Source organism: Aquarana catesbeiana, linkage group LG09 (assembly GCF_042186555.1).
Source record: "Aquarana catesbeiana isolate 2022-GZ linkage group LG09, ASM4218655v1, whole genome shotgun sequence".
Classification (NCBI taxonomy): domain Eukaryota; kingdom Metazoa; phylum Chordata; class Amphibia; order Anura; family Ranidae; genus Aquarana; species Aquarana catesbeiana.
This window is the reverse complement of record NC_133332.1, coordinates 153,431,632-153,447,233: the sequence shown is the minus strand read 5'-3', so window position 1 is coordinate 153,447,233 and position 15,602 is coordinate 153,431,632. Positions and strand designations below refer to the sequence as shown.

Genomic DNA, 15,602 nt, shown 5'->3' with positions numbered 1-15,602 from the left:
CACTGTGCTGTAATGCCATGCATGAGCATTGTCACGTGAGGGCATCAGCAAAGTTCTCCTACAGAGGGCTGCAGTGGGCGTACGGTGCGTCGAGTGAATGCAGGAAACAGCAGATGAGGCAGGCTATAAGGAAAACTATTGTTGACCATGTATAGAAAAGGTAACACATTCACTTTAGATGCAAGCACATTCCACTTTTAAAAGGTGTCTGTTATATAAAAGGTACTTTTTAAGCAGACAATTGCTTATATGGCACATAAATCGAAACAGTCCAGAGAGTTTGCCTCTGGATTTTCTTTTGCGCATGCAACGGCTTCCTGGATTTGTTAAAACTGATCGTATGTATATCAAAATAATGGAAAAATTTAATTTTTATATAAAAAAAAGCGTAACCTGTGCAGAATACAAAAGAAGCTTTTGAGCAACCTGACACTGAATGACATTTATTTCCAATAAAACATATTTAGACTGCAGTATATACACCTTCAAAAAATAACTGTATAGTAAGAGTATGGCAATGACAAAAACTAACTTTACATAACATTGAATCATACCCCTCAAGAACCTCTTACCTTGTTGGCCACTGCATTAACATTTGGTCTGGCATCATAGATTGTCAATTTGGAAGTCTGGCCATTGGCTTCTTTAATAATCTCCAGGTACCGCTCATCATCTTTGTTCCGTTTTCCACTCATGCCCACTAGCGGCTGGCTGCATCTCATAATGACGGACTGGTTTTCTGGATGGACCCAGGACAAAACCTGTACAAGAAAAAGGATGTTTGAACAAAATCAAGGTTAACATGCGAGTACACATACATTAAAAAAATTAACAAATATAAATATAAATTACAATACAAATATAAATAAAAATTAACAAAATATAAAATGTTTTTCATTTAGTCACATATCTTTTCCTAAAGTGGATTCCAGGGAAAGTGGAAATTCTGTTAAGGAACCTTGTACCACTCCCTATTTTCTCAAAACACAGATCAGCCCTGAACCTCCTCTTCTCGGGTCCCCCGCTGGCACTCCTGGCTTCTCCGCTTTCTATGGGGGCACTTGTATAAGCTTGCTCCTGAGCCTGTCTGCATCTATTGACACAGAAGGTGGGACTTGGGGGGGTGTCAATGAATGCATTAACCACTTGCCGACCAACGCACGACAATGTACGTACTTCGTGACCGTGCCCGCAGACTCGATGCCCGCCGGGGACCCCCGATCATGTAACGGAGCGGCAGAACGGGGCGGCGCCTATGTAAACAAGGCATTTCCCTGTTCTGCCTAGCAACATGACAGATCTACTGCTCCCTGTCATCAGGAGCAGTGATCTCTGTCATGTTGTAGTAAGCCCACCCCCCCCCTCAGTCAGAATCACTCCCTAGGACACACTTAACCCCTTGATCGCCCTAGTGTTTAACCCCTTCCCTGCCAGTGTCATTTACACAGTAATCAGTGCATTTTTATAGCACTGACTGCTGTATAAATGACAATGGTCTCAAAATAGTGTCAAAAGTGTCCGATGTGTCAGCTATTATGTCGCAGTCACAATAAAAATTGCAGATCACTGCCATTACTAATAAAAAAAAAAAAAAAATTAATAAAAATGCCATAAATCTATTCCCTATTTTGTAGACGCTATAACTTTTGCGCAAACCAATCAATATACACTTACTGCAATTTTTTTTACCAAAAATATGTAGAAGAATACATATCAGCCTAAACTGAGAAAGAACTTTGTTGTTTTATATATTTTTTGGGGATATTTATTGTAGCAAAAAGTAAAAAATATTGCTTTTTTTTTTTTAAATTGTCACTTTTTTTGTTTATAACGCAAAAAATAAAACCCGCAGGAGGTGATCAAATACCACCAAAAGAAAGCTCTATTTGTGGGGAAAAAAAAGAACATCAATTTTGTATGGGTGCAACGTTGCACGACCGCGCATTTGTCAGTTAAAGTGACGCAGTGCCGTATCGCAAAAGTGCTCTGGTCAGGAAGGGGTTAAATCCTTCCGGGGCTGAAGTGGTTAAGGTATAAAAATGTTTAGGCTTTACAACCACTTTAACACCCTCACACAGTGAAAGAAGTTTAGCAGCACAGGAAGGTGCAGCCTTATGCAGAAGTTTCTACAGGATCCAGCTGCCTGCACAATGTGGGAATTACCTACTAAGTTAGGTCGTTACAGTTAGAGAGAAGACTTTCTTTTGGCTAAAGCTCACCTTTAATACCTCTAATTAACCCCCAATTACTTGATCCAGGGGAAATCCGATTGCCTCTCTGGGGATCAGGAAAAACGGATTTTTAAAACAGCTTACCTGTAAAATCCTTTTCTTGGAGTACATCACAGGACACAGAGCACCATAATAATGATTATGTGGGTTATACGCTTACCTTTAGGTGATTGGACACTGGCAACCGATAGTAAGACGGTTCCTCCCATATAACCCCTCCTATACCGGAAGTACCTTAGTTTTGTAGCAAGCAATGATGATCCCAGAAAGAGGGGAGGGACCTCTGTGTCCCGTGATGTACTCCAAGAAAAGGATTTTACAGGTGAGCCGTTTTAAAAATCCGTTTTTCTTTATCGTACATCATGGGACACAGAGCATCATAATAATGACTATGTGGGATGTCCTAAAGCAATGCACCTGGGGGGGGGGACATATTATCCCTAAGCCCAACGGGCCTGAGACTATAAAGCTGCCTGCAACACGCCGTGGCCAAAAACAGCCTCTTTTTGAGATCTCACATCCACCTGGCAAAACCTGGTGAACGTATGAACTGAAGACCAAGTGGCCGCTTTGCAAACCTGAGCCATAGACACCTGTTGGCGTACTGCCCATGATGCACTAATCCCTCTAGTGGAGTGTGCTTTTAAATCCCAGGGTGGAACCCTGCGCTTTAATCCATGCGCCTGGATAACAGTCTGACGAATCCACCTGGATATAGTTGAACATGTTGCCAGCTGTCCCTTTTTTAGGACCCTCAGGCAAGACAAAAAAACAGTCAGTCTTCCGAAAGGGAGCTGACATTTCCAAGTAAACTTTTATCGCCCTCACCACATCCAGTGAGTGAAGCGACCTTTCCTCCCTAGCCTTAGGGTTTGGAAAAAAGGAAGGTAAAATGATATCCTGATTCAAATGAAATTTGGAAACCACCTTCAGTAGAAAATGCGGACGAGGGCGCATGACCACTCTGTCCTGATGAAGAATCATAAAAGGTTCTTTGCAAAAAAGGGCGGCCAATTCTGACACCCTTCTAGCCGATGTTATAGCCACCAAAAAAACTAATTTTCTGGTCAATAGGACAAAAGGAACATGCCTAATAGGTTCAAAGAGTTGACTCTGTAAGGCTGACAGTACCAAATTTAGGTCCCAGGGACATAAAGGTGGTTTAAGCGGCGGCCTCAGGTGTGCTACTCCCTTGACAAAGGTTCGCACCAAAAAATGTGATGCAATTGGTCTTTGGAAAAAAAAACGATAAGGCCGAAATCTGTCCTTTAATTGTCCCTAAAGCGAGCTGTAAGTCTACTCCTGCTTGAAGAAAGGCGAGAACTCTTCCAATCGTATACCTACGAGGGTTCCATTTTCTTTACTCACACCAAGAAATGTATGACTTCCAGACTCTATAATAGATAGCTCTAGAAAACTGATTTTCTAGCGTTTATCAAAGTAGACAAGACTGAACCCATAATACCACGGTCTTCCAATAGTCTGGTCTCAATAGCCAGGCCATCAAATTCAGCAACCGTAAAAAAGGAAGGAATATGGGCCCTTGAGACAACAGGTCTGGACAGCAAGGAAGGACCAATGGGTCCCCTACTGCCAACTTCACAATCTCCGAGTACCAGGATCTCCGGGTCCACTAAGATCACCGGCTTTCGTTCCTCCTGTACTTTGCGTAGTAAGTGCGGCAGAATTTGGATCGGAGGGAAGGCATATATCAGAGAATACTGATCCCAAGGAACTACTAATGCGTCTATCCCAACAGCCAGCGGATCCTTGGTTCTGGATACAAACCTGTCCAGCTTGGCATTGAATCTGGATGCCAGCAGATCCACATTTGGGGTCCCCCAGTACTGGCAGATCTGTAGAAAAACCTCGGGATGCAGGGACCATTCCCCTGGTAACAATTTCTGGCGACTTAGGACATCCGCCTGCCAATTGTCCACCCCCGGAATAAACACTGCCGACAGAAACGGCACGTTTTTCTGCCCAAGACAATATATGATCTACTTCTCTTTGGGCTGCCCGACTCCTGGTACCTCCCTCGTGGTTGATATATGCCACTACCGTGGCGTTGTCGGACTGGACTCTGACAGGAAGACCCCGCAATCTGGATGTCCAGAATTGCAGAGCCAGACGAGCTGCCCAAATCTCCAATAGATTGATGGGCAGGGTCCTTTCTGTCTGTGACCATATTCCCTGAACAGACGCTTCCTCTAGGACTGCTCCCCAACCGAGAAGACTGGCGTCCGTGATTACGACCTTCCAGGCTACCGGTGGGAAAGATTTCCCTCTTTTCAAGTTGCTGGTTCTTAACCACCAAGAGAGGTTCCATAGAACCTATGGAGATAAAACCATAGGCTGATCCAGGGTTCGAGCTGACTTGTCCCAGGCCTTTAGAATACTGTTCTGGAACACTCTGGAGTGGAACTGTGCATATGGCACTGCGCTGAAGGATGACACCATTTTGCCTAGTAACCTCATGCACAGCCGAATAGAAGGTGTTAGTTTTTTTCCACCTTCTGTACAAGTTCCACTATGGAGGCAACCTTTAAGGGAGGAAGAAACACCGTTTCTTGGGCGGTGTCCAAGGCCAGACCCAGATATACCAAGGCTTGTCCATATTTAGCATCCAACCTAGGCGTTGTAAAACCCGTACTGTTCTTGACACGTTTTGAACCAGTATGGGGCGAGAGCATTCCCTTAGAAGAAAATCGTCCAGATATCCTACTACGGAGACTTTCTGAGACCTTAGGGAAGCCAACACCGGGGCCAGAATCTTTGTGAAAACCCTGGCGGCCGTGGCCAGACCGAAAGGTAGTGCCACAAATTGGAAATGACTGCCCTCTACAGCGAAGCGTAAGAACCTTTGATGTGGACCAAAGATCGGCACATGAAGGTACGCGTCCTTGATATCTATGGACGCTAAATAGTCTCCCTTTCTCAGGGATTTTATTATTGAATGAACCGGATCGGACATCTACAAAGAAGTTGAGAGCCTTGAGGTCCAAAATGGGCCTTACTTCCCCATTTGCTTTCAGCACGGAAAATAGGTTTGGGTAAAACCCCTTGAATCTTTCCTCGTGCGGAACCTTTACAATTACCCCCTGCATCAGCAGATGGTGTAAAGCTAGGAATAGGAATCTTCTTTTCTCTGGATCAGACGGAACCCTTGAGTACAGAAACTGATTCGGGGGGATCTCCCGGAACTCTATTCTGTAACCGTATTTTACAGTGGAAATGACCCATCTGTCTTGAACCAGTTCTTCCCAGGCCTCCCCAAACAGCCAAAGCCTGCCCCCCACCCGTGAGAGCGGGGGCGCCCCTTCACAAGGTAGACTTGGAGTTGGGCTTGGGTGTCTTTTGGGTCCAGGGTTTCTTCTGACCCTGGGGTCTTTTAAACTCAGACGGCTGAGGCCATCGATACCGCTTAGCAGAAGAAGCACCAGGTCCTGGAGCATTAGGAATTTTATAAGAGGGTTGCTTCCCTTTCTTTTTAATAGGGAGCAGGACACTCTTTCCTCCAGAGATCTTTTGGATATATTTATCCAGATCCTCGCCAAACAAGCTCTCTCCATGGAATGGAAAAGCTGCGAGTAGCCTTTTACATGGCGTCTCAGCAGACCAGTTCTTTAGCAACAAGACTCTGCGCATATGAATCGACAGTAACACAAAACGAGACATCTGTTGGATTGAGTCTTTCAATGCATCTACTGCAAAAAACATAAGGCATGAGGAATCTCCGATAACTCCTCGGCAGATTCCTCCTGGCAAGGTATGTTCTTTACCAACCTTTTAAAGCGATCCTTTAGGGATTGGCAAATCCCAATAGCTGCAACTGCTGGCTGAACTGCTGCACCAGCCACCGAAAAGGAGGCCTTTAATAAGGACTCTAGCTTTTTATCAGCCGGATCCTTGAATACCTGGGCATTATCCACTGGACAGGTTAAACTTTTGTTTATGGAAGATATGGCAGCGTCCACCAACGGTGTGCTCCATTTCTTCCTGAACTTCTCCTCCATAGGATATAAGATAGAAAACCTTTTTGGAGGTAAGTATATCCTGTCAGGGTGCTCCCAGTCCGCGTAAACCACCTGCTCCAGTAACGGATGCAAAGGGAACGCTTGGGAAATTTGCTGAGGTCGCAATGATCCCAAAGTAGAACAGGAGAGTGCAGACTCCTGAACCGGGGGTAACTTAAACCCAATTCGTACCATCTCAATTAGAGATTGGATAAACAATTTTTGGGAATGGGAGACTTAAATTGGCTCTTCAGAGCCAGAGTCCTCAGCCGAGGATCCTTCAGCCTCTCCTTCCTCTCGGTCCTTCATGACCACCTCTTCCAAATCCTCTGCCCATTCTGGTTCCAGATCACCTGGACCCATCTGGCTATAAGAGTCCTGGTGCTCTAGTGACTCTCCACTTGGCCCAGGCTCAGGGGAGGGAGATCTATTATGCTTCCCCCCCCCCCCCCCCGTGTTACAGAAGCAATCATGCCAGCTATTTTGCCCTCAAGGCCCGCTAAGGCAGATGCCAAATCCTCCTTTATAACATAAGTCGAGGCAGGTATACTTGTAGTGACCACTATGCCTAACAAATGCAATGGCTCAGCCAGGCCATATGCCGCAGGTCTTTCAGGAGAAACTGAGGCTGCATCAGCATGGGGTTGGTCTCCTGTTTTTAAAGGAGGTACTCTTACACCTGTGCTTGCCTTGTTCCCTATACCTCTTTTCTGGAAGACATTGCTTACACACAAGGAAGAAAAGGAGTACTCCCCACAAACTATAACCAGCCTTTAACCTGTCACCACTGTGTCCAAGACCACCAGACTCAAGTGCCCAACTATCGCTCTGTGTTGTCCACACGCACGGCAGGAGCTCCATGCCTATAAAGCATTAGCTTGAGAGTAAGTGCGTGCATCAGCGACCGGCGGCACGCACGGCGCATGCGCCGTCCTGATGCGCGCTGCGCATCTGCAACACATACAGCAGTGGCGCAGCGCACACAGACGGCGCACACCAGGGGCGCACACACGCCAGCGGTGGGCATGCGGTGCGCACGCCAGTATTAAAAAAATACGTGCCAAACCGGCCATCTGTAATCCCAGACACAAGGTTACCAGCAGTTTTAAAGGGAAATACTAATATATATATATATATATATATATATATATATATATATATATATATATATAAATCCCAAAGGGAGTACTCACCATCCCAAGCAGCAGGGCCTGTCTTACCTGGCCCAATCTTCCCCCATCACAGCAGGTAGCGCCTCTAAGGACCTTCAGGGACCGGGTCCCCCATATATTGGGGTCCACACCCCTGGACCTGTAAAGCACCCTTTCTGGTTTACCTTGGGCAAGAGTGACCAGGAATACCAACTTAACAAGGGTCCAGCGCCTATATAGGACACATTACAAGCAATACCTCATTCTTGAACTGAGGTTCGGGTAGCTTTGTTAAGCCATCCGAATGGATTCGATTAGAAACAAGGAAGAGGGGCGCCACTGAATATGTATCAAATTAAATTTATTATTAAAAAACAATATCCACTCACATGAAAAACTGAAGTGTAAATCTCAGGTACATCTCATGACACAAGAAGGAGCGGAGGACTACAAGTGGCAGCAAGTCCGAATGCACTAACATCACCTCTCATAGGCTGAAGATGAGCTGCACTGAGCCAATTTTGTAGTCCATAAACACACCACAAACAGGAGAGCAGGGGAGCCGTCTAGGGTGGTGTGGGTTCCAGGAGAGGAGGGTGAGGGCGTCCAGGCTGGTACCAAAAGTGTGGAGAGCGGTATGTCCCAAGGTCTCGTCCGGCGTCCGTGATGGAAGTAAAAGCACGGCCGTGTGATCGGAGCCAGAACGAGGCTTGGATCGCAAACACTGTGGCGCCGAGCTGTGACGTCACTCCTGTGTGACGCGTTTCCAAGATAGCTTGCTATCGATGGAGGCGATAGCGGCACTCCTTTGTCAAGCATAGGGGAGTGATGTTAGACAAGGATATTATATAGTCCATCAGGGGGAGGGGCCGTGATAAAGAGCATTCAATACACATTTGTAGAACATTGTAATTGCAATCCATACGGACTGGCTTTTACCCATGTTTTTGACTCCAATACTCTGATCTTTTTGGACTTGGAACTAAGCCATAGAGATGGAAGTATCATTGCCCGAAATCATACCAAACCAACGGCTGGCAATTCTTACTTGCACTTTCATAGCTGCCATTATCCCAAGTGGATTAGAAATATACCGAAAGGGCAGTTCTGTCGCCTTAGACAGAACTGTACCCGTGATATTGATTACGCTGCATCTAGTGTTTCTTTAAAGAAAAGATTTGCAGATAAATCATATCCTAATGATTTGGTAGATGAAGCATGCACCTACTACTCTAAAGGTAAACCCGTGAGACCCAATAAAAGCGAAATTGGCCACTCCACGCGATTCATCACCACCTTCCATTTTCAATATAGGAAAATGGAAAAAATAATGAGCAAACATTGGGATATCCTATTACAGGACCCTCTTTTGAATACCAGATGGCCTTTTTTCAACCTATGTATGTAACTATGTACTTCATTTCAAGATTATCAATGGACCAAGGCAGGAGTGGGGACAGAGCCTTAGGGAACCCCTATGGAATAAGGGGGAGGCGACGAATATTGTCCTAAATGGGGCAGCACAGTGACCAAGTGGTTAGCACTTCTGCACTAGGGTTGTTGGTTAGAATCCCATGGCACCAACTGCTTGGAGTTTGCATTTTCCTCCCACACGCCAAAGACATGTTGGTAGGTTAATTCGCTCCTGTCTAAATTGGCCTTAGTATGTGTATGTATGAATGCGAGTTAGGGACCTTATACTGCAAGCTTGAGGACAGGGACTGATGTGAATGTACATTATATATGTAAAGCACTGCGTAAATTGTCGGCGCTATACAAGTACATATAATAAACATGCCCAACTGAGCTGTAGCTTCTGCTATACAACATGTCTCCAACATTTTTGCAAGTAGAGTAAATGACAAATGATTTCAAAAAGTTTATTTTTAATGTGGTTGGATGGATTTTTATATTGACAGACAATATTTCATCTATTTGATATTTCTCTAATGAGGACAATCTGTAGATTGTGTGTTCAAATGTTTTTATTGAAATATGCAAATTATAGCTCAAATTCAATTTAAAAAAAGAGATAGGTACAAAAAGTCTGCAAACAGCATAATGAGTAAAACAACTAGCATATTACAACCTTCAGACTTGCATAGCAATAGGACATATACCATAAGAGGCAAGCCTCAGGTAGAAAAGGTTGCTATCCATAACAATGCAGGACAAAAATATAAATCAACTTCAAGTAGACTAATCAAAAGGGACATATTCTATAGCAGTTCAGAGAATGAGCTTGACTTGGAACATTAGGGGTATAATATGGTTTATTCCTCAGTGCTATGCACTGGCAATGTCCTATGAGAACGGCCTGTGTGTTGACATTAGAACCATTCCCTTCCCAGGAGTCTCTAAAGAGAGAGAGAAAGAAAGAGAGAAAGAAAGAAAGAGAGAAAGAAAGCCAGGGGAGAGAAAAAGAAAGAAAAAGAGAGAGAGAGAAAGAAAGAAAGAGAGAGAGAGAAAGAAAGAGAGAGAAAGAAAGAGCGAGAGAGAGCGAGAAAGAGAGAGAGAGAGAGAGAGAGAGAGAGCGCGAGAAAGAGAAAGAGAAAGAGAGAAAGAGAGAGAGAGAAAGAAAGAGAAATAAAGAAAGAGAGAAATAAAGAAAGAGAGAAAGAAAGAAAGAGAGAAAGAAAGAAAGAAAGAAAGAAAGAAAGAAAGAAAGAAAGAAAGAAAGAGAGAAAGAGAGAAAGAGAGAAAGAGAGAAAGAGAGAAAGAGAGAAAGAGAGAAAGAAAGAAAGAAAGAAAGAAAGAGAAAGAAAGAAGTGGAGGGTGTGGGGAATGTAGGACAATCTATAGATTTTTAAGCCGCAACAAAAGACTCCCGAAATAAGAACTGCGTATTCAAAAAGAATAACAGATCAGAAAACTACATACCGGAATTCTGTTCCTGGACCTGAAGGTGGCAACCTTCTTGAGGTCATCCTCTGTGGCATTAAATGGGACCATCAAATGTCGGGGATAGGTATCACAGAATTCAAATTGCTCATTAATGAAGGTTAATCTCCAGTTATTATTTGGCAAGCCCTTTGTAAAAAGAAAGAAAACACATGTTTAGCTTACTTCCTGCATGGTGTTTTTATCTTTCCTTGTACTTTGATCAAGCAACCACAAGGTGGTGATCAAATCTAACTATTGCAAGGACGTTTGTATGAAGGACACTCAAAACACTGTATGGTAAAATGAAACAAAGGATGTAAATAGCAGCCTATATTCAACACGATGATCGAGCTAGCACAGATGAGCAACACAAGTCCATCATGTGATGCAAATTCGGTGGTCTACCTCAGTTCTAAGTGGAAATGTACAGACACAAAATGGCTGTAATCTTTTTAATGATATGACGATTGGAACTGTAAAGAAGGCGGAGTGGGCATTCAGCTGGCAGCTGTCGTGCTAACAGGCTGACTCAACCTGGGCAGGAAGCCCAGAAGGTCTGCTCATACCACATGGAAGTTTTCATAAAATAATACAAACTACTTAATGCTTTGCACATCAGGCTGACACTGATGAAATAAAAAACAAGAGCTTTGTAAAGAAATGAAAGTATTCATTTACAGGCTGTGATGACGGCAATAGAATTACCTTGGGCCGAATGTACTCCTTAGTCACTGTCCACCAATTTGTTCTTTGCAACAAATTAACCATGTAGCTCCCCTACCCTACATGTAACCTGTAACTTTCGACCACTCACTACACAAATGCCTTGGGCTGTCTGAAAAATGACAGCTGACACACTGGGCAAGCATGCGCTGATTTTTCTGTTGATTCAACAAAAGCTGGTATTTGGCTGATCTTCAAACTACTGCAAAGCTCAGTATAAAGACTGCAATATAATAATGTCGGTTTATAGAAGAGCTTTCCTGATACAAATCATACAATTAAAGGCAATCTGACGTCTAAAGAGCAGCGCTAACTAAAACTGAGAAGTGAGGACGCTGTGAAATCCCCCAAGAGTACGTACTGTTGGACTGAAGACAAGCATGGAAGGACCAGTCAATGCCAGCTAAGACAGCCATATTTCAGCTTTGCTGCTAAGCTACTGTTTTTATTTGGCCTATAAACATCATTTGTATGTTTCAGCGTTTGTGCCGTTTATCGAGTTTTAAGGAGGACCACAAACTACAAATCTCTATAAAAAATAAGATACAATAGTGTCTACATTTAATGTTTAGATTCATTTTTGCAAAAAAAAATAAATAAATAAATTTAAAAAATAAAGATTCATATCAGATTTCATACTATGAAAACCTCACAAGGTCACAGTGTAATATTACAGTAGAACTATAGGCAAAACCTTTATTTTTATTTTGGTTAGAGCAAGAGAGGGTTATAATCTCTGTCAGATTTTTTTTCACCATCTGTGTCCCATTGCAGAGATTTCCTTTCACTTCCTGTGCCATAGCCAGACAGGAAGTGAGATGAAATCACTGCAAATTAAGAGAATTTCTTGGGGACTCCCAAGTCACCAGAACTAGTGTCCCCATTGGAAGATTTCCCCTCTATTACATTTCTGGGGACACCCAAAATTTAGGATTTTCTTTTACTTTCAATGATAATAGTAAACAGGACAAACAGAGGATGAATCTCCTTAACATGGGGTCAGACAGCAATAAAAACTGACAGGTGTTCTAGTCCATCTGCACTCTATCCAAAACAAAAAAAAAATAGGTTTGCCTTTAGTTATACTTTAAAAGAATTCTAATCTTAACAAAAACATTTTTTTTTTTTTATATATCATTTTAAATAGCAGATCTGTGTGGCCACCTAAATACAAGACTGGCAATTTTGTGGGGGTATCTGAAGCTGGGGTGGCTGTCAATATTCAAATTATCTGATAATCTAAAGCAAGAAAAGAAATAATGATCTGCATCTGTGTTGCTTTGGGGCCGTTTTACACCAAAATCCTGTCCTTGTGTGTTGCCCTGGAGTGCAGTGCAATTTGGCAACTTATTCACTGGAATAGGCTGCAAATTGCACCAGACCGCACAAAAAGTAGTGCGTGCACTTCTTTTGAAAACCACAGTGCATCAAATCACATGATACTGAGGTAATATGTGATTTGGTGCCTGCAAACACACTGCATTTGCGATCTGCATTTGGGGGTCCGTTAATGTATTGGTACTCACAGCAGATTCCCAAGGCAAGTGCACTTTGAGAGCAATGCTGGAAAAGAGCACAGAATGTGCCTTTCCTGCAACGCGTTCTGGTGTGAACCGGCCATTAGTGTTTGTGACAAATGAACAAATTCCTATTAAAAGTTTTACAATATAAATCTCAATGCATTGGACAATCTTTGTTTTTTTAATAACAGCAAGAGTCACATACCTGTCTCTGAAACTCAGCCATAGGATCATACACATTCCAGCCATTGGTTGGAAATCTTTCTTCATTTACAAAGGCAAAAATAGGCTGTGGAAAGAAAAAAAAGCCCAAGTTTAGGTAAATGTCAAATGAAATAAAGTAAAAAAAAATAATCTATAACAATGCATGACAGCTATAGCACCGCTCAAAGCCTCCTTCGTGGCATCCCACCAGCGCTCTCTCCACTCCAGGCGTCGGTTGTTGAAGGAGCATGTCCCGCTCCATCCATTCAAAGTAACACAAAGTCCCGGGCACATTCTGTGTATATCAATCTCATCTCAATTTGAAAGCATTGGCTTCAGCTATAGTCTCTGCCCATTGGCCACGCCCACTGATGTGCTTCACCCAGATTGGGATTAATCATAGCCCAAGCCAGGTAAATCATATCAGAGGGTGTAGCAATGGGCAGGGATTGTAGCTTCACTTTGAGACTGCAGCCCAGGGCTTTGTATTACCAATTTACCTACTCATGATACAACCACTGTGGGCTCATTCAGACTTACAATATGTCTTGCAGCAACACTTGATAAAATATGTTAATGTGTGCTATGCATAAAGGTAAATACCTGTATGCAGCAGCCCCCCACCAATACTTACCTGAGCCAAATCGCAATCCAGAGATGTGCATACGTGCCTCTTCGTTGTTTGAGAAAGCAGCAGGAGCCAATCACAGCCAGTGAGCTAACAAGGAGGGGGAGGAGGGGAGCCAAGCATGGCAGTGTGTGTAAATGAACACGCAGAGCAGCGGCTCGGGCACAAGTCTGCTTGGGTGCCCCCACAGCAAGCGGTTTGCTCTGGGGCACTTGGCAGGAGGGAGGGGCCAGGGGACCTGAGAAGAGGAAGATCTGTGCTGCTCTGTGCAAAACCATTGCAAAGAGAAGGCAAGTATAACATGTTTTTGTTTTTTAAACTTTAATATCACTTTAATAGCAACATAAGCGATATGCGGGTTTAAAGTGCATTTCTGCAATGCACAGCAAAGCGTATGTTTTCTGTGTGGTTTGCCATGCATTCAGAAATGTGCAAATGTGAATGAAGCCTCATTTGACACTGGTCTTTTCACACAGCAAAACGTGCTTGCTTCTGTATCAGTCTGCATTATGCCTTCCCTTTTTTTCCCCTCAGTTTGTCTTTTCATTGAACTCTACACCCGGCGCACTTGGGGGACATTCGGCGCGCGTAGCGCTGAGATTCCCCCTAATTTTTTCAGATTACTTTGGCACGATCAGGCTTTGTTTTTAGCTTTGGATGCTGTCCCTGTTTTCTGGCTGTGTGTCGGTGTCCCCTAAGCGCAGGGCCCAGTCACGCCTCTTTGGGGCAGCGTCCTGCACTTGAGGGACAGTTGGGTCCGTATACCACAGCTAGTGCGCATGCTCCGTGGCCTTTATGTCCCGCTGAGCGTGCGTCACTACATTTCCATGTCGTCGCGCACACGCAGACGCCATGGGAATATTTATCAGAGCCGTTCGCAGCATGCAAACACAGCTGCGGTGGCTCTGATCACCAACACGCTATACAGCGGTACATCCAGTGTATGGTAAGCTTATACTATCTCTGCACTTATGGACCCACATTTTTTGGCCCCTCAGTTGGTTAAAATATATTGCTTACTTCCTACATTTATATGCACTACAGGTAGACTGCCTGAGCTGTATACCCTTTCAGCTGGTTCATATACACTGGACGTGCCTCCGTTGTGCGGTGATATTTGTGATATGCTGTCTCCATGGGTATGCATTACCCTATGGAGTCCGCCTTGGATATTTTACATCCTTACAATATACTAGTGCATAAATCTGCTATATTGCTGTACGATTATAGAATTTGTTTCATCCTTTTCAGATCACTTGATCTGATCCATACCCGTGTTCTATTCTGGACCATCGCTATGGAATTCATGTGAGACTAGTTTTGGGGTTACGCATAAGCAGCCTTTCCATTTATTCCCTGGGATATTTTCCACTTCTTATTCATGAGGGCAACATTACTACATGGTATGCCTTTTATGCGGTTTCATTTATGTGCCTTTGCACAACTCTTCATTGTCTTAAGAAATACAAACAAGACAGATTTATACTGTTTACATTGTCTGCATTAATTATTTACAAAATGATATGTATATTTTTCCAATAGAAACCGGGCTCTGGATGTTAAAAATCCCTGAAGAAGGGCATCTAGCCGGAAACGTTGGGTTCATCCAATCAGCCTATCTGCGTCTGTACGTATTATGCAATACTTCATTATGCATTATTATTGATGTACTCTTTGTCACTATTTGACTTGAGTCTCTTATTCAATATATGTATTTTCTAATAAATTTGATATTTTTGATAAAACTGTTTGTTCTTGGTCGCTTTTAAAGTTCCACTCACCTATGGGGGTTAGTTGTTCTTACTATTGGTACATACGTGAGCTTAAAGTGGTTGTTGACCCACTTTCGGTCATTTACATACTTCGTTCTGTACCCTAACAGAGTGCCACCCTTGTGTCTGTGTTTCATTAAAAAAATACCTCCTTCACCGTATTTGATGGCGGCTCCCAGCTCTCATGTAACCAGCTGTTTCTCCTCTCTGCCCATCTTGCAGAAGCAGTGGGCGGGGCCAAGGTTTTCCCGTTGACGCCGCCAGCGGGGACACAAGGAGGAGAGGAGACAGGAGACACAGCCGGTCACGTGATCACCGGAAGCCGCCGGGAGATGCGGCAAAGGAGGTACTTTTTTAAGGAAACACAGAGACAGGGGGGCACTCTATTAGGAAACAGAACTAAGTATCTAAACATATATGTTATTCCTGCAGCAGGAGGGGGATGGGGTGGCACGGTTACTAGGTGACACGCTG

At 43.6% G+C, this 15,602-nt stretch overlaps 1 protein-coding gene across 4 annotated transcripts in view; it reads right to left on the bottom strand.

Annotated features, from left to right (window-relative positions):
* MTM1 (myotubularin 1) overlaps positions 1-15,602 on the bottom strand; it is a 167,465-nt gene that overhangs the window by 38,147 nt on the left and 113,716 nt on the right. For all 4 annotated transcript variants that reach the window (XM_073599275.1, XM_073599276.1, XM_073599277.1 and 1 more), the window contains 3 exons: positions 12,730-12,813; positions 10,279-10,428; positions 573-761 (listed from right to left, as the gene is read on the bottom strand). In XM_073599275.1, the coding sequence (XP_073455376.1) occupies positions 573-761; positions 10,279-10,428; positions 12,730-12,813 (423 nt within the window). The remainder of the gene's footprint in view (positions 1-572; positions 762-10,278; positions 10,429-12,729; positions 12,814-15,602) is intronic.